Source organism: Vanessa atalanta, chromosome 23 (genome assembly GCF_905147765.1).
Source record: "Vanessa atalanta chromosome 23, ilVanAtal1.2, whole genome shotgun sequence".
Taxonomy (NCBI): Eukaryota; Metazoa; Arthropoda; class Insecta; order Lepidoptera; family Nymphalidae; genus Vanessa; species Vanessa atalanta.
Genome location: NC_061893.1, coordinates 8,960,904 through 8,982,015, shown reverse-complemented (window position 1 = coordinate 8,982,015; position 21,112 = coordinate 8,960,904). Strand labels below are relative to the sequence as shown.

Sequence of the window (21,112 nt, the reverse complement as noted above, 5' to 3'; positions counted from 1 at the left end):
TTACGAATCGATTACGATTGTATTCCGATCCAACTTCAACGGAACTGAATCGTTATGGTAGTAATACAAGGACTGCCTCGTTGGTCCAATCAGTGCCGGATTAAGCAAGTGCGAGATTCGTAGCAAATAGATGTATACGAAAAAAAAATTAAAAACGTAAACAAAATTACAGTAAACTGTTTTCGACGTATTGCGTTTCTAATTGAACTAATTTATTCTATTTGATATTAAAAAAAATAATTCGAAAGAGGTTTCATCATTTTGGCGCCAAATGTAGATGAGTGACCTGCAGTTTACAATGAAATTAAATCAAAACAAAACTTGTCATAGGTTTCGAAATTCCTTAAAAATCGTTTAAATAAACGCGAAGTTTCGCGGGAGACCTACTAGTAGTTATTATCATCAATAGGAAAACGACTAAACGACAACGATTACGTTTCGATTCGATTGCGATAAATTTTGACAATTACTATCGCCAATACAGCACCAACCTTGAACTAAGATAGCTTGTTCCTGTAGTTTACGGAATACAACAATTTAACGTATTGCTGTTTATCGGTAGAATACATGATGAGTTGGCGGTACCTACCCAGATAGGCGCAAAGCCCTGCTTACCCTACCAGTAACTTTTCCAACACTTTCGTACTCAGGACAAGAACTTTGATTTATCTAACCCGGGCATTAAATCCAGAATCTTAGGAAGCTACCAAAGTTACGTTTCACTTACCTGAATATCAACAACACCGAAGAAGCTAAAGTTTGACTTGGGATCCACGTCGTACGCGAGACGCACGTCGTAGTGCGAAGGTATGACGTCACCGGGCAATAGGTACTGGGAGCTGAGCTGGACTGCTGCCAGCATGCAAAGAGCTACGCGCCACCCCATTGTGCTATCTGAAACAATGGAAAATATTCATTGATTATATGCGTGTTGTTTAATATATACTAATATTATAAATGCGAAAGTAACTCTGTCTGTCTGTTGCGCTTTCGAACTGAACCACTAAAACAATTGTGATGAAGCAAGCTATGAGGCAAGCTTAAATACTTGTTGACTTCCAGACGGGATATCATAAATACATATATAATTGTATTTTACTAACATTACTGTATTTTTAAATGTTGAAAAAGTGTAACTACTGAGTTTCTCGCCGGTTCTTCAGGGTAGAATCTACATTCCGAACCGTTGATAGCTTTACTCAATATAGTTTGTTAAATGACGATTTAGAAGTGCTTGTAAAAGCCTACTGAAATAAAGTATATTTTGATTGATCTTTTGAGTTTTGCTATGAGGCAAGCTTGAACCCCAAGGATGGTCATATTTAAAGGACCATGGTTGACAACTGTTTAACTAAATCGTTTAAACGCCTTCCATAGTATATCATACTGTACTGTACCCTAAGCCATTTTATTTCGTTTAGATTATAAACATACCGATAGTATTTTTTAAATCAATGAAAAAGTTAATTGAAATAAAATATATTAAGGTTTTTTATTTGTAATTAAATCACAAGCTGAACTAAATAACTTTAATTAATTGAATTTCGCACGCGCGTACGTCCATAAGTACCCGGACTATTTTATTTTTTTTTGTAACTAAGCTGAACTAATTTAAGCTATTTAATTAATTAATGAACTTATATAACTTAATTTATATAGCTGAACTAATTTAAGATATTTAATTAATTAATGAACTTATAAAACTTAATTTAATTAATCGGATTTCGCACGCGCGTACACGAGTACACGCACCATTTAACTAAGTCGCACTCGATTAAAAAAATTGATTTAATATTCGACATAAAAGAATACCATAGAATAAAACTAGGACATAGCATAATTAAAAATATTAATTATAAAAATGACACCCAACGATACACCTAGTAATTAGACTTAACTAAAACACTTAAAAATATTATCTTTAAGTGCCCAGAAGAAAAAAAGTTCATAAGAGTAATAAACTTATAAATACGGAATAAATCAAACGTTCTGTTCCTGAACTACACAAAAAAATTAAGTTAGGTTACAAAAAAAAAAAAAAATATTGTGCCTGATAAAACTTTAACTTACTTACTTACCTGATAAACTTTTATACTATCTATTATATAGGGAGATCATATCAGGAATCGATAATCCAATTCTAAAAAAAACTGGTAGAAGGCTACATTAATAGAGTTATAAGGTACTCAGTAGTATCCGCACGAATCCGATTTGAATTTCAAGATTAACTCACCAAAATCGTTTTATCCAACACGCTTTGTATTAAAAAAATTCAAATTATTAAAACACACATGACAAAGTTGAACAGCGACTGATGTCTAACGATAAGTGTGTATGTATATATGCGACCACTTAACGTCTAAAACACATTTTACTCCATAATTGAGGTTACACACTGGCCGCGTCGCATCACATAACATTATGTACGTTTAAAATAAATACATTGTTATTTACGTATACTGACGAGAACCGATGCCCTTATATGGTATATTTTTTAAATATCCTCCAAGGCATATCTTGTGGACGGATTAAAGTAAGATTACACTCAGCGAAGGATTTTTTTTTGGTTATATACATGTAAAGAGGGCTGTTAGTGTATGACAGAGTACTCTGTAATCATAATTATCTGTATAGCCTATTCCAATATAAGTAGGGAAACAGATAAACAAACCTTAGATTTACGTAATTCATGCGCTTTGCTAATAACTCAGCTATGTGCACCATTAAGAGTTTATGATTAATGTATCTTTATTTATAACACAACACTGTTGCACTTAACAACTTATTTCCACTTTAATTTTACTTTCGAAATTCCGATAACAGTTTCGTCGACGTTCAAAACTCCATTATTCGCAAATCCATAATGAATATCATAGATTACCCGAGTCATCGACCAATGATATCGCGTCAATTTGCTGTCAAGCGTTATTTTTATATTTATTTGGCTTCTCATGTTATGGTTGGTATAGAGTTTATATTGCCTAACTAGCATCCCGTCCCGGCTTCAAACGTGTACCATAAGGGTCTATATATACAATTATTGGACAGAAGAATGATAAAAATAATAATAATAAGGACAGTTGATATTCTCGTTTTTTCTCTGTTATAATATTGTACGCATAAACCTTCTTTACTCACTCTGTTTATTGATGAACACTTCATTTAAATCCGTTGCGTAGATAAAATATCTAAGCGTGGGACCCGCCGGTGCTCTGGACGCCGAGTGCGCCCCGATACACCAGAATACCCACTAAAAAACCAGCGGTACCCTCTCCGTCTTTCGGCGGGCGCCACGGGATTTCGCATGCTACCGTGACTCCCTGACGGTCGGTTCGACTAGGGGGTATTTCCGGGGTAACACCTAGCAACCAACACCAACGCCTTAAAAGAGAGCGAAGCTGCGGGCGACAACCAGTTTTATGATACTTAAATACAACTCAGTGTAAAAATACTCTATACGTTAGAATTTTAAATCATCAACACTAACCTAGATATGCGACTTTATTATGTTAATACAATAATTACGATATAGACCCCGCATCGCACTTCAATAACTTCGTTCTTCAAACGATTATGTAAATTTTAATTAGAAACAGGATAGCTAATTAATATTACTAAGGCTTCTTTTCTTATCTTAATCCGGGGATGTGTTTGCATGACGTACCTAGTTTTCATAATCAATGATAATACTTTAGTTTTGACGAGCTCCGTGGTCGAGTAGTGTGTACACCGGCTTTCATGGGTACGCCACTCAGAGGTCCTGGGTTCGATTCCCGGTCGAGTCGATGTAGAAAAAGTTCATTAGTGCTTTAGGTACTTACATTGGGATCAGAGTAATGTATGTGATGTTGTCCAATATTTATATATATTTATTTATGTTAAGTATCCAGATAAGTTATACTCCAGGTCCAGAGGTGGTATGACTGTGTATGTGTGTGTGTGTTTCCTTACGAATATGGCTGTCGTGTTGACTCTATAATACAGTTATTTAATATCATGACACTGACACAGTATTAAAATCCTACAAATATAAACAATAATTACATTTGCAGAAATCGAAAACAATTACTTCATTATCGAGGTGAGGTTTCCTTATATGAAACACTTAACCTACTTATTATATGCTAAACCTACATCTAACAACATTTTATGGTAATTAGATATGTTATATAAACATATATAAATTATATATAAATGAAGCAACACTTAAGGCTATCCAATATACGCAAATCAAATTCAAGTGCAAGTTTGAACATGTAACGTTTGAACCAAACTCGTCTGACGCAAAATTGGAAATGATTTCACATCTTGGCAATAAAAGCAATGCCAGGCTATTGCCAGGAGACATAACATACATATATAATTGTATATAACTAACATGACTGTATTTTTAGATGTTGAAAAAGAATAACCACTGAGTTTCTTGCCGGTTCCTTCGGTGCAATCTACATTCCGAACCGGTGGTAGCTTTACTTAAAATAGTTTGTTAAATGACAAAAGTGCTTGTAAAAGCCTACTTGAAAAAACGTATTGATTTTGATTTTATTTGTGCGTAACTGGATTCTCAATGTGAATAAATATATATAAATATTGGACAACATCACATACATTACTCTGATCCCAATGTAAGTAGCTAAAGCACTCGTGTTATGGAAAAATAGAAGTAACGACGGTACCACATACACCCAGAACCAAGACAACATAGAAAACTAATGAACTTTTTCTACATCGACTCGGCGGGGAGCCGAACCCGGGACATCGGAGTGGCGTACCCATGAAGATCGGTGTACACACTACTCGACCACGGAGCTCGTCAACATGGTGATACTGATTTATTACCAAAAGGGTCATTATTGACAATCAACAAGTGTAAAGGTGTCTCACTGACAGCACTCGCCTGCCATCTTAACCTAACAATCTAAGATTCGATTTTGAGCATTCGCCGTTTGTTTTTACACAGTTGATCGTATACATCCCCTGGTTAGTAGATTTTAAAGTGGATATCCGGTGCCTTCAGAGGCAGCGAGACCCTCATACCCCCCCCCCCCAACACACACACATAATGTCCCCTACATTCAGAATCGTAAAAAAATCCCGACCCAGAGAAAAAAATACTGTATGCTTATGTAATGCTCGAATCGGAAATGTTATAAGCGAATACCAGGAGTAGTGAGGGCGTTTATGTTTCTGTTTGGAATAAGGATTTTCTTGAATAGAATAGTTATATACGTTACACGTTAGACACCACATACATAGTCTTAATGGAACGAAAGATTTTGGCTTCGACTTTCACAAAGGCAAAATTGCTCATAATTAAATTTCATAGAACTTTCAACAGCTCAGCGGACAATTCTACTAACATTTAACGCGAATGATACGTTCCTAATTATATTCCGATCCAAGTTCGAAATATTCTCTCAAAAATAAATAAAGACCTCAAAACAGATTATAATTTTTTTTTTTGAATAGACAAAATTTTCTATCTAATTTAAAAAAAAACGACCACAAATAAAATTGGATTAAGGAGGATGATGATGAATTTACAACAATTATAAGCGTCATTAGCTCAGAGTCGCAGGATCGATCCTGGGCCCTTGGGCTATTTTCGTCCCCACTCCTAGCACAAGTGATAAGCTTAAAAGGAGGGGTAAATAGGAATATTAGTAATTCCCTAATAAACCTGGGAAATTGCAACTATTCTTAAAAAAATAATCAGAAGTTATTCGATTTTTTAGATTTCTTATAAGTAACATTGTGCTTTTTTGGGTGTTATTTGTTTCGTTATTTGTTAAAGTTAAATAACGATTAACTTCACGAAAGCAATTTAAAATTTCGGATTGAACCGTATAACACGTGGTCATACGTATCAAGTTGACATCAGAGAGAAATGCGAACTGCCTGGTCCCGACTTAATCTGGTATTAACCAGTTTTAACTGTATCTTATAGGACACGAACCGTACTTTCTTTCTTGTTTTTATCCACCATGGCGAGAGCATTGTACCCGTTTCGTCACTGTTATGGCTCAGTGGATGAAACGCAGAGATAACCGAGGATCAATATTCAAATTCCTGCATTATATTTTATTTTTCAGCTCGTCGAAGAGACATGCACGTCAGATGATATTTGTATCCGTCAACCCGCGATAGACAAGCGTGGCGAAATAGGCTCCAGGCCTTCTCTTTAAGTGGAGAGAACACCTTTCTCCAGTAATGAGATATCTTCTTATACCTATATTACATTTATTTTAAGTGGTATAAGTGCCTTGTACACTGTTACGTCACCGAAGTTATTTTGACTTTAAAACTTTTATTTGTTTATCGTATTACCACACGCATAAGATACATTAGGTATATCGTCGTTGCGCCTGCACAAGTCGCTATGTGTTTTTTCTTATTTCTAGATTGTTATGCCGTTTTAATCGTTATTTCAATTTATGTAGCTTTCGATGTATGAACGTCACATAGCTACATTTTAAAACTTTAAAATAATTGAAGTTATCACAACATTGTTTTGACAGTACGTGCGTATTGAAATAACGATTAAAACGCAGACGCAACTTTTGCAGGCGCAACGACGATAGGGTAAAAAACAACGGATTTTCTTTTATTAATGTTTAAAGGCCTTGTATTTGGTGTCACGTCGTTTGTTTTTTTTTTAATTGTAAACCCATTTACCATTTTGACAAACTTTTAATTACCTTCAAAGGTTTTAACTACTCGTAATCTTGAGAATTATTTTAAACCAAATCAATTGAGCTTGAGCTTTGTGCTCTTAACGCTGGTGAAAATACATGATATAAAAAACGGCCAAATGCGAGTGTCTACCTGGTGGTAACCAATTACCATCAGGTGTCCCATTTTCCGTCCGCCTACCATTGTCATAATAAAAGACATTTAAATAAACCAGCTCGTAGGTGCAAAAGTAGTTAACTAGTTTTCTCTAGGTAATATTTAACCATGACACTCTTTCCTACGTTAGCTCATTAGCGGTGATTTCCCGAGTCAAGGTGGCGTCAGTCATGCGGTACAAAGTCGCGTGTTAAACCAGGGGTGTCAAACGGACACCGTTTTGTGGACCGCAATACGCGAAAATAAGTTAACTAAATATATATAGATGATAAAAAAGCGTGAAGTTAATGCTTGTTGACTTCCATGCAGGAGAAATAACATATGTATGTTATGTCTCCTGCCTGTATATATGTATATAATTGTATTTAACTCACATGACTGTATTCTCAGATGTTGAAAAAGAGGAACTACTGAGTTTCTTGCCGGTTCTTCTCGGTAGAATCTACATTCCGAACCGGTGGTAGCTTTTCTTAAAATAGTTTGTTAAATGACGATTCAAAAGTGCTTGTAAAAGCCTACTTGAATTAAGTATATTTTGAATAGCCTAAAGATCGATATTTACCGAACCACCATTTAACGATTCCAGCAGTAATTTACCATTACTAAATATTCTATTTTTAAAAATACATATGTACATATGTTAAATAAAAGCAATGACGTGCAATAATGCATATTAAAGGGCATTGTCTTCAATTCTTTTCATTATTATATTCATAGTCTTCTTAAATTAAACACGCCACATTTAAATTTATATTAAAAAGACAGACGAACAAAGATGGCCTGTGAATCACTTTCAACGTCAATACACACGCCCAGAAACCAAGAGATCAATGATATTGTAAAACATCATTGCAAGAGATCTAATAAGCGAGGACATATTGTATATATTCGTACTTATTGTATAAAAGGCCGGACCGTAAGTTTAGGGGCCCTGGGCTAATACTACTTAGGGGCCCATCTAAGACATATCTGAACGTGAACTTGAATTAAATTAATTGAATGGGTTTGATTCATTGCCGGACTCGAAGGGCTGCAAACCATACGATCTGTTTAATTTAATAAAATTATGGATTCTTTCAAATTATCGTCTATTTTATACTTTAAATTGACTTAGTTGGGGCCCCCTTCAATCCATGGGGCCCTGGACTGAAGCCCAAAAAACCATATAGTAGATCCGGCCCTGATGGTATGTAGTGTTTATTAGATTATATACTTGTATTTTGTATGTATTACATTAGCAGCTTGTAATTTTCCCACTGCTGGACTAAGGCTCCCTCTCCCTTTGAGGAGAAGTTTTGGAGCATATTCCACCACGCTGCTCCAATGCGGGTTGGTGGAATACACAGGTGGCAGAATTTCGTTGAAATTACACACATGCCGGTTTCCTTACGATGTTATCTGATGTCACTATTTAGCGATAAGGTCGCCAAAATTGTACGCGTCTTTTATTAAGGCTGGAACTAAGTTATGTTTATTTATTTTCTCTGTGTGTTGTACAATAAAAGTATAAAGTAAAGTAATATACTGGCTTACTCATACCCCAAACAGGAACACATCAATACTACGCATTGATGATTGCTAGCAGAGTAATGGGTTTGAAAAGCCCCTAGAACATATTTATATCCCTTACGTTGTATTAAACGACCCGTCAGCCAATTAAGTTCGGCACCCCTGGCTTGAAGGGTCGTTTATGCCAAGAATATTATGTGTGTAACGAGACCATGTTTATTAATGAAAATGTTTTAAATAAAAACTCTTAAGTCATTTTTAATTTGAAAAATGGGATATGATTAATTTCTAAGATTTTAAAAAGGCTTCAAAGGATTAGAACGATATATTATTTAAATTTAATATTCAATATCGACCAAAAATGAATAAGCGACGAAACTATTGTTAGTAATATGCTAAATTTTGACCATACAAAAAAAAAACATCATAGTAGTAGTAGAGTAATTTGGTTAATTTAGTTAAAAAGCGAGCTTTGCTGCCTTTCATGATATCTCTTTTAAATCATCTCATTACAAGATTAAATGTTACCTACTTACCACAATTTTTTAATGTAGATTCTACCTAGAAGAACCGTCAAGAAACTCAGTAGAATACGACCTATAGTGTAACTACAGGCACAAAGGACATAAAATCTTAGTTCTCAAGGTCGATGACGCATTGGTGATGTAAGGAATACTTAATATTTGACTTTGGTAGGTTGCTCAGTTGCCCGTTCACCAAACATAAAAAATAAATCCTAATTCGTTGTTGTCCGCTATTGCGTTGTTCCGTGATAGTATTCACGTGATAGCGTCATTGGCTTTTGATACTTGCGTCGTATGGACTACAGATTACAACATATGCGACAATGTGCGGTTTCGTTGATAGGCTATTAAAGGGTCAAATCTACATAAAAAATTATACATTTTCGCAAATATTGTCCTTGTGTCCGCCTTATGACTAAGCCAAATCGCCATTTTAATGACACATCAGAATAGCAAAAAGATATTGTGTGAATAATATCTGACAGTGGTTAGAACGCGTGCATCTTAACCGATGATTTCGGGTTCAAACCCAGGCAGGCACCACTTAAATTTCATGTGCTTAATTTATGTTATTCATCTCGTGCTCGCCGGTGAAGGAAAACATCGTGAGGAAACCTGCATGTGTCTAATTTCAACGAAATTCTGCCACATGTGTATTCCGCCAACCCGCATTGGAGCAGCGTGGTGGAATATGCTCCAAACCTTCTCCTCAAAGTGAGAGGAGGCCTTTATTCCAGCAGTGGGAGATTTACGGGCTGCTAATGCAACCCCTAACGCGAGCTAAGCCGCTGGCGAAAACTAGTGTTCTTATATATTTGAATTCAGTTTTATATAATAAAAGGGTGTGGAAGTTAAAATCCAACTTCACACTGGAGCCGCCTGCTCGTTATATATTTCTATAGCCGATATAGCAAGGGTTACTCATGAAGAAAATCGATTGATTCCACGCAGTAGCTTTTGATTCGTAAAACTACGAACTTAGAAAATATAAAAAAGCAGGATCTTAATATCGAAAAGATGTAAATGCTGTACTAGTAAAAAAAATAGGTTTCGTGGAACACCAAGTCGGAATCGAAATCGTTTAAAAGAAATCAAATCAATTTTATTCAAGTAAACTTCACAACGAAGCGTTTTGGAATCATCAATATTAAAATACTACTACCGTTTTAGAAAGCAGCCTCCAGCGAGAAGAAACGGCAAAAAACCCGCAGAAATTAATTAACAAAGTTTGAAAATAATCAAATGAAAAGACAAAAACAGTTGTTAAAAATTATATTAAATAATATAATTAAAAACCGCATTTAATAGAAATAGAGGGCAAGCACATGGAAATTCAGTGATGCTTCTTCTTCCTCGTCCTCTAACCACTGGACCATCACGGCTTGAGTACCAAAACCTAATACTTTTTTGTGAATATAGTTCAAAAACCAAAATTTAAGCAAAAACATAAAAACAAACTTTAATCAAGTAGGTTCTCTTTTGAATCGTTAAATTTCACGATTTAATGTATAGAATTATCGATATCGATAGTATCAATAGTATCGCTGCTACCAATAGTATTGGTTACTACCGATAGAATCGCCGTTAACTATTCACTACCGAAAACTATTCTTGATAGTACTATCCATGTCCTGAATAGTTTTCGAGGTCAACTATCGATATTCAAACTATCGATATTCAAACTATCGATAGTTCTGCAACACAAGAAACTCAATAATAACATAATCGAATGACTTCGCGTATTCGAATACTCCTGTTTATAGTGTTTGACACTTTTCGAAATAATCGATTTAAAGCATTTATATTGAATATATACTTTTATATATATATTGTGTGGCACCCGTTATTATCTACTCTGTATTTATACGTCGCTGTATACTTGCTGTTATCCGCCCGCGGAGCCGAGATGGGCCAGTAATTAGAACGCGTGCATCTCAACCAGTGATTGTGGGTTGAAACCCAGGCAAGCACCTATGATTTTTCATGTGCTTAAATTGAGTTTACAATTCATCTCGTGCTCAGCGTTGAAGGAAAACATCGTGAGGAATCAATGGTCTAGTCCAGCAGTGCTTCTCTGTCGTTTATCTATAGGGCATTAAAAAAAAGGAAGGAAGAAGCAAAGGAATTCAGATAATTATTAACCTAACCATCTACGGACGATTCCGCGCCGATTGGTTAGTCTAATACCGATACGTTCAGCGAATTTCTCGTCATTGACGCACAAATAAATATATATTTTTTACATATCTGTCTAAATAACCATTAAATAACCATTAAAGTGATAACTGATATCTTATTTTATTATATATATTTTAAGCTGAGAAATTACAATGTACATAAGGTGGAAAAACCTCCCAGCGAAAGAACTTACAAAACACCTTTTACTTTTAATACTTCAACGTGTTTCCTTAGAGCTTTAGATTAAACGAATGTAACTGATACGCGTTCAGTTCTTTTGTACCGTATATTTGTGTATGGTCAATGTTAACGGCGCGTCTATGTAAAGATTTGCTTGTTTTTGGCACTCGAGGAACTTGCTTTGGTAACGAGACAGACCAATGATTTTTTTTTATGATATCGTTAAGCAGACGAGCAAATGGGCCACCTGATGGTAAGTGGTCACCACCGCCCATAGACAATGGCGTTGTAAGAAATATTAACCATTCCTTACATCACCAATGCGCCACCTATCTTGGGAACTAAGATGTTACGTCCCTTGTGCCTGTAGTTACACTGGCTCACTCACCCTTCAAACCGGAACACAACAATACTGAGTACTGCTGTTTGGCTGTAGAATATCTGATGAGTGGGTGGTACCTACCCAGACGGGCTTGCACAAAGCCCTACCACCAAGTAATTTTTATTCAAGAAGTAATCGCTCACTAATGTTTAATTATGACAAGATTGATTTAGTATGTTTGTTAATGAAGCTTCAATAGTACAATGGATTACGGGCCGTTGCGATATAAAAAAGTCGCAGGTTCAATCTGGACCCCTTGAGGCAACTGCAGTCTCTGATAACACGAGCTAAACCTATTTACTCATCCAATAAGAGGATAAATATGAATACTAATAGTTCCTTGAAATAGACATTAATCAGTTTGTTGCATTGCTTTTATTATTAAAAAAAATGGATGATTATAATACTTTGTTTACGAAAGATATTAGTTTATCTTTATTACAAATTTTTCGTATATATCCAGATGAAGGCCCTGCTGTGTACTGATGTTCTTTAAATAAATAAACATCTACGCCCACAAGTAATACTCACACTAAATACAAAACGTACAATTGCGTAAACGTCTGTCTTATATAACACATCAATAAACTCACCTGTTACACAAAAACTCCGATAAAAATGTTTAAACGTAAAGAAATCCACACTTTCACTTCGATAATCATTTTGCTGTTAAATGAAATGTATTTAAAATCGAGTCGGCTGAAATGTCAACATGACAGAAGGTGTAAACAGATGTAAAATTTAAATTACCGATGACATATAATACTCTATTCCAACCACAAGAGGAGAAAAGCCAAATAAACAACATCTGACGGCAAATTGAAGCGATGTCATTGGTCGAGAGTTTGTTTAATCTATGATATTCACTATGGTCGACGAAACTGAGCTGAGGTATTAGCAAATCGTAAGAAATACGTACCTAAATTTCAGATTTGTGTATATATTTTTTCCTACTTCGATTGGAATATGCACTACTATACATATATATATATATATATATATATATATATATGTTCATTATAATGTAAATATACATGATGATATACTTTGATAATAAGCAAACTTAAACTTCAATTTGGTAAACGATGTTAAGAAACGGAGCCGCCGCAGAAAAAGCTAAAGCGAAACAATGATCCAAATATCCTCTTATTGCGAACTATATCTTTGTCCCATTTGCAGTTGAAACACTTGAACCTTGGAGTGGCAGTGCAAAACGTTGAAAAAAGTATAACACCTCACCTTATTGACTCCACCGGTAATAGGAGGGTTGTTTCATTTGCACGAAGTATCGCAATTTTGATGGTGAACGGTGATGCTGCTAGTGTTCTTGCCACCATTCCACGAGGTCATAATTTATACAGCAACTATTTTTAATATATATTTGTACATAGTTGAGGCCGTATTATTAGTAATTATTAGGCCAATAAATGCCTTATTTTTAAAATAAAATTAATGAAATTTATTATATAGAAAAAACTTCATGGTGTAGAAAATCTTTAGTTAAAATACGTTTTTAATGACGGGTCGTTAGTAAAATATGTTTTAAAAATTATTAAGAAAAAAAAGCAGTTTTACGAGATATCATAAATTTTAATATAATTTGAATAAATAATGTCACAGACATAACACATACAAAATATATATTATAATATTAAGTGACTGTAAAATTATGACTCATAGAGCAATCACTTTGAAATAGGATTATATTTATAGAAACACACGAAATCTATATTAATGTACTGGTGTAGAAACTTATTATTAATACAGACATACAAAGAAAACGACTATTATTATATATAAACAAAAGGAAATTTACACTTATACCAACAATAGTGTAATTTTAAAGCGAGTGAAACTGGGGATTAAAACTTTTCTAGATATTTTTTTGTTTATGCTATGGGTACGAGCAAATGGGCCACCTGATGGTGAGTGGTCACCACCGCATATAAAAAATGGCGCTATAAGAAATATTAACCTTTTCTTGTGTCGCCTCGCATCGTGGGAACTAAGATGATATGCCCCTTGTAGCGGAAGTTACACTGGCTCACTCACCCTTCAAATCTGAACACAAATGAGCCTACTTAAATAAAGAATGTTTTGATTTTGTTTTAATATAAGTTTCACGTACGAATTTAGGATCAACAGTTTGAAATATTATACAGGCTATATTCTCCGAAACGTGCTTAATCGTCTGGCATTAGTTTAAAGTTAATTAAATTTAATACATATTTAAAGTTAAATCTAAAGCTGATATTCTTATCTATATAGAGTTGTTACAACCTCCAAATATAATAATATTTCTTTATAAGGTATGGTTTCCGCTAACAGCTCTATGCCATATAATTTATTTAAGGCCATTAATCTTATAAAACAACTCTTCGATCGCCGGTTATAAATTGAAATCATATTAAAATGGGCTTTATTCGTCATTTGATATTTTTGTTTCGGAATGTAGATTCCATAAATTACGAGACATTAACTTAGAAGTTAATCTTTTTTACGCTAGCTTAACCTGCGGCTTTACTCGCACGAAATTTATAAAATATTACTTATAGCACATAAGCCGTCACCCCAATTTTCAACCGTCGAGGTGTAAATTAGAAAGAAGTAACCAATTTCCCTTGTTGGAACTCAAACTATCGAACATTATCTAAATCGGCTGAGCGATTTAAACCTGAAGCGGTAACAGTTTCTTTCGGATTAAAAACATTAGTATAGATTATATATAATTAAATGAATGATAACTTACACGTATACATACTTAATGAATGATTTTATAAGTATAGGATTTTAGCCGCTCAAAGATATTCTTCGTTATCTGTTCACTTACAAAGACCTTAATGTGAGTGATACTCGTCCTTACGTGTCTAAGTGTGCGTGAGACGACTTAGAGTAAAGACAGAAAAAAAAAAAAATTTTTACGGTAACTAAATTTAATACGCGTTGACAATTTAGGGAGTGGCGCGCCTTCTTTTGTGGACAGATATATGAAGTATACTCGTATACGACTATGAAGTTTGAATAAATTATTCATAATAAATACAATTTCCAGTTAGAGTTCATCGCTCTAATACATAATTTAATAGATAGCACATTTAAATGTGTTGGTTTACTAGTTATTTAAAACTAGCCGTGCCCCGAGATTTTATTCGCGTTTTTGTATTAAAACAGAGAATAATAAAATATCTTAAAAACTGTCAATATTTACTAAAGCAACCTAACGTTATCTGTTTGTATGCCTTCTTGTGAAGCACCTCTGACTTAATGTGCTTAATTTGTATTTATTTAATCGTGAAACCTGCACATGACGAATTCCCATCATTACATTACATTAACAGCCTGTAAAGTTCCCACTGCTGGGCTAAGGCTCCCTTTGAGGAGAAGGTATGGAGCATATTCCACCACGCTGCTCCAATACGGGTGGTGGAATACACACAGAATTTTGTTGAAATTAGACACATGCAGGTTTCCTCACGATGTTTTCCTTCACCGCCGAGCACGAGATGAATTATAAACACAAATTAAGAACATGCAAATTCAGTGGTGCTTGTCTGGCTTTGAACCCGAAATCATCGGTTAAGATGCACGCGTTCTAACCACGGGGCCATCTCGGCTCTTCCCATCATTTTATCTTAATCTGCCACATGCCACTTCCCTGCTATTTACATAATTATTAGTTAGCTGATTTGGATTTTATATAACAGTTAGTTACATTTTCAAATCGACTGAGAAAAAATATTGACCATTCCTTATTTCGCCAGTACGCCACCAACCTTGGGAGCTAAGATTTTATGTCCCTTGTGTTACACTAATTAGTCATCCTAACAACTGGGACACAATAATACCAAGTATTGTTTTGGCGGTAGAATATTTGATAAGCGAAATTCTAGTATACAGTATATCTATACGATTATTTAACAGTTATAAGAATTATTTATTTATTTATTTAAATGCTTTATTGACCACCATAAAGTTAATGGGACAAAAGGCGGACTTAATGCCTGAAGTTTCATTCTCTGCCAGTCAACCTATAGGTCAAACAGAAAAACCATGAAGGCGGTAATTAAAAATTAATTAAAAATTAAATAACAATATATAGCAATATATTCACATACTTATATAAAACTACATAAAAAAAACATATACATACATATCCATATAGTATCTACAGAATTAATATTGATATATACTGTCTATCGTAAAAACATATATATAATATAACAATAGTTAATTTAATAATAATAGAGCATAACAGAAAATTAATTAAGCATTAAAAAGACTATTAAAGTCCTTTCTTTAATGTACACACTGAAACTAATTATTTAGTTTATTGTAAACAACTCCAAAGGTGTGTGCAAGTAATTGGATAAAGCCTTTCAAAATCATTAACAAGACACTTTACTCAATTACAATTTTACAAGTACTTTTTGAACGTAATTTTTACAGCATTATATATAACGCGTGTTATCGAAAGTATATTCCAACCGCAAGAGGACAAAAGCAAAATCATTACATAGTATAAAACAAAGTCGCTTACCGCTGTCTGTCCCTATGTATGCTTAGATCTTTAAAATAACACAACGGATTTTTGATGAGGTTTTTTTTAAAAGATAGATTGATTCACGAGGAAGGTTAATATGTATAATACAATATAGTAGAGAAACACTGATAGCTTTAGAGGTTTCTGAATTGATGTCGAAAATAAACACCTTTTTTTGCGCTTACATTGCAATCGCTGGCTGAACCTTATAGAGATAGATCAAAATAATGTTCTACAGTATTGTACACCATAAAAAGGTCTTCAAAAAAATCCGCAATGGTATGGAACGTTGTAGGACAATCTGTAGTATATTTAGTATCAGCATTGCACCCGTGCGAAGCCCGGGCGGGTCGCTAATAAACAATATTTGACATCGAAATGACGCGATTTCATTGGTCGAGAGTTTGAATTATCTATGATATTCATTATGGTTTTGCTAAAAAATGCCGTTTTAAACGTCGACGAAGCTGTTATTGGTACTGGTAGTAAAATAAAAGTCAATATAGTTAGTTAAGTGGAATACTGTTGTATAATAAATAAATATATATTTATCTAGAATAGTTAGTAGTGTATAGCAGAGCAAATTAGCAAATCGCATGAAGTATGTAAATCCACGGTTTGTTTATCGTCATTAATTCTTAGACTGGAATATACTATACGTGTATTCGGTTTAATATTTAAGATAAGAAAGCGTAACAAACAATAAAACAAACTAACTTTGGCATTTTCAGAAATCAGTAATTCCTCTGAATATTTAAACAAGAACGAAATGATTTAGGAAGAAAATATATAAATAATTTAGATGTGTTTAGTTTGTAACACCAAAGTAACCCAGGTGACTTTAAATAAGGCTTGTAATGAAAAAAAAATATAACCCATCATATGTTTTATATAGAAAGTTTTCTGTTTAATAAACAATATTTGTGACACATCATACACATCAATGACTGTCCAGTAAAAATATTTAATAAAAACCATATGATAAATGTACCTATGTTATGGAACCTCATGGGGATTTACCTTAACACAGTATAAATTATAAAAACATGTTAAGCTGTTTCTTAATAGCTATGATTAAACATTAAAAAAATACATTGACATTATATTTATTTTTATTTTAAAAAGGAGGTTAAATATAAAATAGATCATAACTTCGAAACATTCCCTTATAGCTAGCTATATTATTATAGCTATCCGTATGCCACTTGTTCAAAGATATAATTAAATACAAAATATATTATAATAAACACAAATTAACAGCAACATTTCTATATTTTTAAGTGAAACCAATAAATACAATAAGGAAATAGTGATAATATTACGTGATTAAATACGTCTTATGACTTACTTGTGACGTCGGATGACGTTCTCCTCGAACGACACTTAAACACCGACTGTCGACTGACTGTTTTATTTTATGTAATAGTAATACAGAATAGTTACCGAAAGAATCGTGTATACGTTCACTTCATACTCTTACGACGCGACGTTACGAACACGATAAGATTTTAAACTGCACAAAAATGTTTCGTACATGACTTTTTTTTTCTTTTTCTCTTTTCGCGCGCATTTACTCTGCTAGCTGAGAAAAATATATTCTGCCGATGTCACGTTTAATAGCGAAGACACGTAGGGGACAAATCGACTCAAATTATTCAAGTTTTGTTTGTTGACTAGATTTGATTATGCATGGAAAAATATCTAACTATATATGTAAATTTTAAGTTGACATCAATTTTGATATATTCAACGGATTTTATTTGAATAACGACTAAACGATGTTTAAATCCTATCTGTCTATAGCCTATTCCAGTGGAACTGGGAAAAAGCCAACTTTAGATTTACGAATATCATGCGATTTGCTAATAACTCAGCTATTTTGTGCACTATTAAGAGTTTATTATTAATATATCTTTATTTATAATACAACACTATTACACTTATTTCCACTTTAATTTTACTTACAAAATACCGTTAACAGTTTTGTCGACGTTCAAAACGTAATTTTTTCGCAAATCCATAATGAATATCATAGATTTATCAAGCTCTCGACCAATGATATCACGTCAATATGCTGTCAAGTGTAGTTTATTTGGCTTTTCTCATTTTGCGGTTGGAATAGAATATACGATAATCCGGCTATTTAAATTTGTCATTCCTAGTCAGCTGTTTTGCCACTGTTGAAATAGATTTTTAGAATTACAAATGATGAGCCTACCGTTACCATAATCTCTTTCTAATATTTGGGTTGCCGTTATTTTAGAAGTGCGTGTGTGTTTATATAAAATCATCCATCCGATTTTGGAGATACTTTGTTAACCTAATCGTCGTTCGCCCAGGAAAGTCCTGGCTCAAAAAAAGCAATATTTTTAATCGTTATGTATTTAACCTATTTATTTTCATTACCCTTTATTTAAAAACCAACGAATAAAGACTATCGTTCAAACAATTGAAAAAAAATCTTTCGAAAATAAGTCGTCAGTGATGTCTACTTAATATTTGAAGATGTCGTACCGTGTAAATGGGGTTAAGTGATAGTTTCATTCCAATGGTTGAACAAGTCTAGCTCTGTCGGAGGACTATTCGTCAATGGTTAAAAACTATGACATAAACAGTTATATTAATTTAATTGGATAGCCGTCTATATAGATATTGACTTATACGGTATTTTAAATGGTTATAATAATATGTTTTTATAAAACCCTGGCGATTTTAAATATTCCAAGCCTGCTTGCTAGTGATGTCATAGAATTATTTTCCAAGCAGCTAAAGTGAGACATAACCGGCTTGTAATTATTATTGTGCTAGTGTTATTCTACCACTGACGTTGTCACACTTAAATATAAGTAATAGGGACGGAGAGAAATAGTGGTTTTGTTTTGTAAACGACTTGTATTTTTTTTTCAATATGGTAAATGTTTTTATCAAAGTATATATAGATGCATCACAATATATTTAGGTACAAAAATTTAACATTGATCAGGGATCACTTTGATAGAATCTGTGATAATAATAAAAGTGAAAAAGTAAAAAGTATTATTAATGATATTGCTCCGTAAATAGACTTAGTTTTGAACAAGTGTTTGAAAACGAGTTAATTTTCTGGTTTATTTGGTTTGGTTTATTAAAATGCAGTGAAGTATTATCATGTTAGTAAGTATTTTTAAAAGTGGAAACAAAAGCTGTTCCTGTAATTGTAGGCCAATTTCTATAATTCCGTCGTTGAGAATAATATTTGTAAAGATTATGTTGATTTTATTTTATTTATGGTGTTAACGGTAAAGCTCTTGATCTCATACGTGCATTAAAGAATTTAAGAGGTGTCTTTTAATAGAATAAAGTCTTCTGGTTCTATACAAGGAATAAGCGTTCCAAAAAGATAAATTTTGGATCTTTTTTTGTAAGTATATATATGAACTTAATTTTTAATTTAAATGTATTTCTGATATTGTATTATTTGCCGGTGATATCTCATTATTTTTTAATGTTGACAGGAGAGAATCTAATAATTAAAAAAATTAAAGTTACCATTAAACAAAAGTAATCTAAATGTAATCAACAAGTGGAATCCTCATATATCGTCCCTGTCAGGGACACTCCACTCCGCAGCATACGTTGTTACAAAAGTTATATAACTAACTGATTTGGTACTCATTAGTATACTTTGATTACTTCCATAGTATCATGTAAAAGGCAGTTCGCCTTAGGGTAAAATATTAAAACTGTTTTCATCCTGCAAAAAAGAGGTGTCGGTCTATTTGTAGTCTTGGAGCTTGTGACAAATATGAAATGGGAATACTTACTTACAGTTGCCTCACTGTATGTATAAAATAATGATGTGTATATTTACAATAATATAGATATTTTTGAAAGAAACTGTAAAAATAATTTCAGCACGAGTAGGAAAGGTAATCTAATAACACCTAGTTTCCGATTCCGCCAAGTTAATATATCCTTCGTGGTGTTCGATATATATTTAAATATGTAGACTAACTGAAAAATAGGGTGATAAGTGGTCACCATCCTCTAAGCCACCATAACCATTCCTTACATTGCCAATGTGCCACCAATGGCCAACACTGACTTGCTCATCTTTCAAACCGGAGCACAATTAAGTATTGTTTGTTGACGGTATAACAAGTGAATAGTGGGTGGGTATAATATAACAAGTAAAAAGCCCTATCAAATAAAAACGTTTAACATATTTATATATAAATATATTTGGATTACGCTCAGTTGTTAATCGTAATAATAAATAAATAGGAGTTTTTACTGTTGTTATTTCTATAATTTGTGTACCTACCCACTCGTCGATGAAGTATTCAACTACCTACGCAATGTCATAATCATAAGATGGTATAAATAGTTGTTTTAGTTAAAGTAAATGTTCAATTAAAAAAACTCAGAAATCCGAGTTGTCAATAGTTTAATTAACAGTTTTTTATTATACCCAATAAGTGCCAATATTCGCGCGTACACTCTAAAATAGGCAAGAATAGTGCAATGAACTCAGCTATTGGTATAAAAAAAAAAACAATTAAAAACGTCGGCTTATTACTAACACAAGTTCTCAAACATCCCGAGTCGGTTTTCAAGATAAAAGTTCTGTAGAATATTAATTTATAAGTAATCAATATAATACATCAATAATCATTTTAATAACCGTGACATCTATTAAATCAGCGTAATACTGATTACTGCAGTATCATGTTACGACTTGTTCGTTATCGCATTCGGTGAAAATTAAGGATTGACTTACGGTCATAACTCGATGTTCATGAATTTGTCCTTCCTTTGCACGAATCTGGAGCCGCACTGGTACCGGGCAGAAGTTAGTTTGAACAAGAATACGGCTGATACGATTTTATTAAGGTGGTAATTATAAACACTCGGAATTATTTATTTTTCTTTTAAGGCCATGTTCTGCAGTAAGTTTTGAGAACTTATAGA

The 21,112-nt window shown here is 33.5% G+C and overlaps 1 protein-coding gene across 4 annotated transcripts in view; it reads right to left on the bottom strand.

Moving 5' to 3' along the window:
• LOC125073022 (aminopeptidase N-like) overlaps positions 1–21,109 on the bottom strand; it is a 41,965-nt gene extending 20,856 nt beyond the window's left edge. The window contains exons 1-2 of one of the 4 annotated variants that reach the window (XM_047683694.1): positions 20,922–21,109; positions 728–894 (exon numbers count right to left, since the gene is read on the bottom strand). In XM_047683694.1, the coding sequence (XP_047539650.1) occupies positions 728–886 (159 nt within the window). In that variant the 5' untranslated portion in view covers positions 887–894; positions 20,922–21,109. Of the gene's footprint in view, positions 1–727; positions 895–2,233; positions 2,365–12,215; positions 12,234–17,510; positions 17,630–20,921 lie in introns of those variants that run through there. The other 3 variants (XM_047683695.1, XM_047683697.1, XM_047683696.1) reach the window with 3 other exon arrangements.
• Positions 21,110–21,112: the final 3 nt, after the last annotated feature.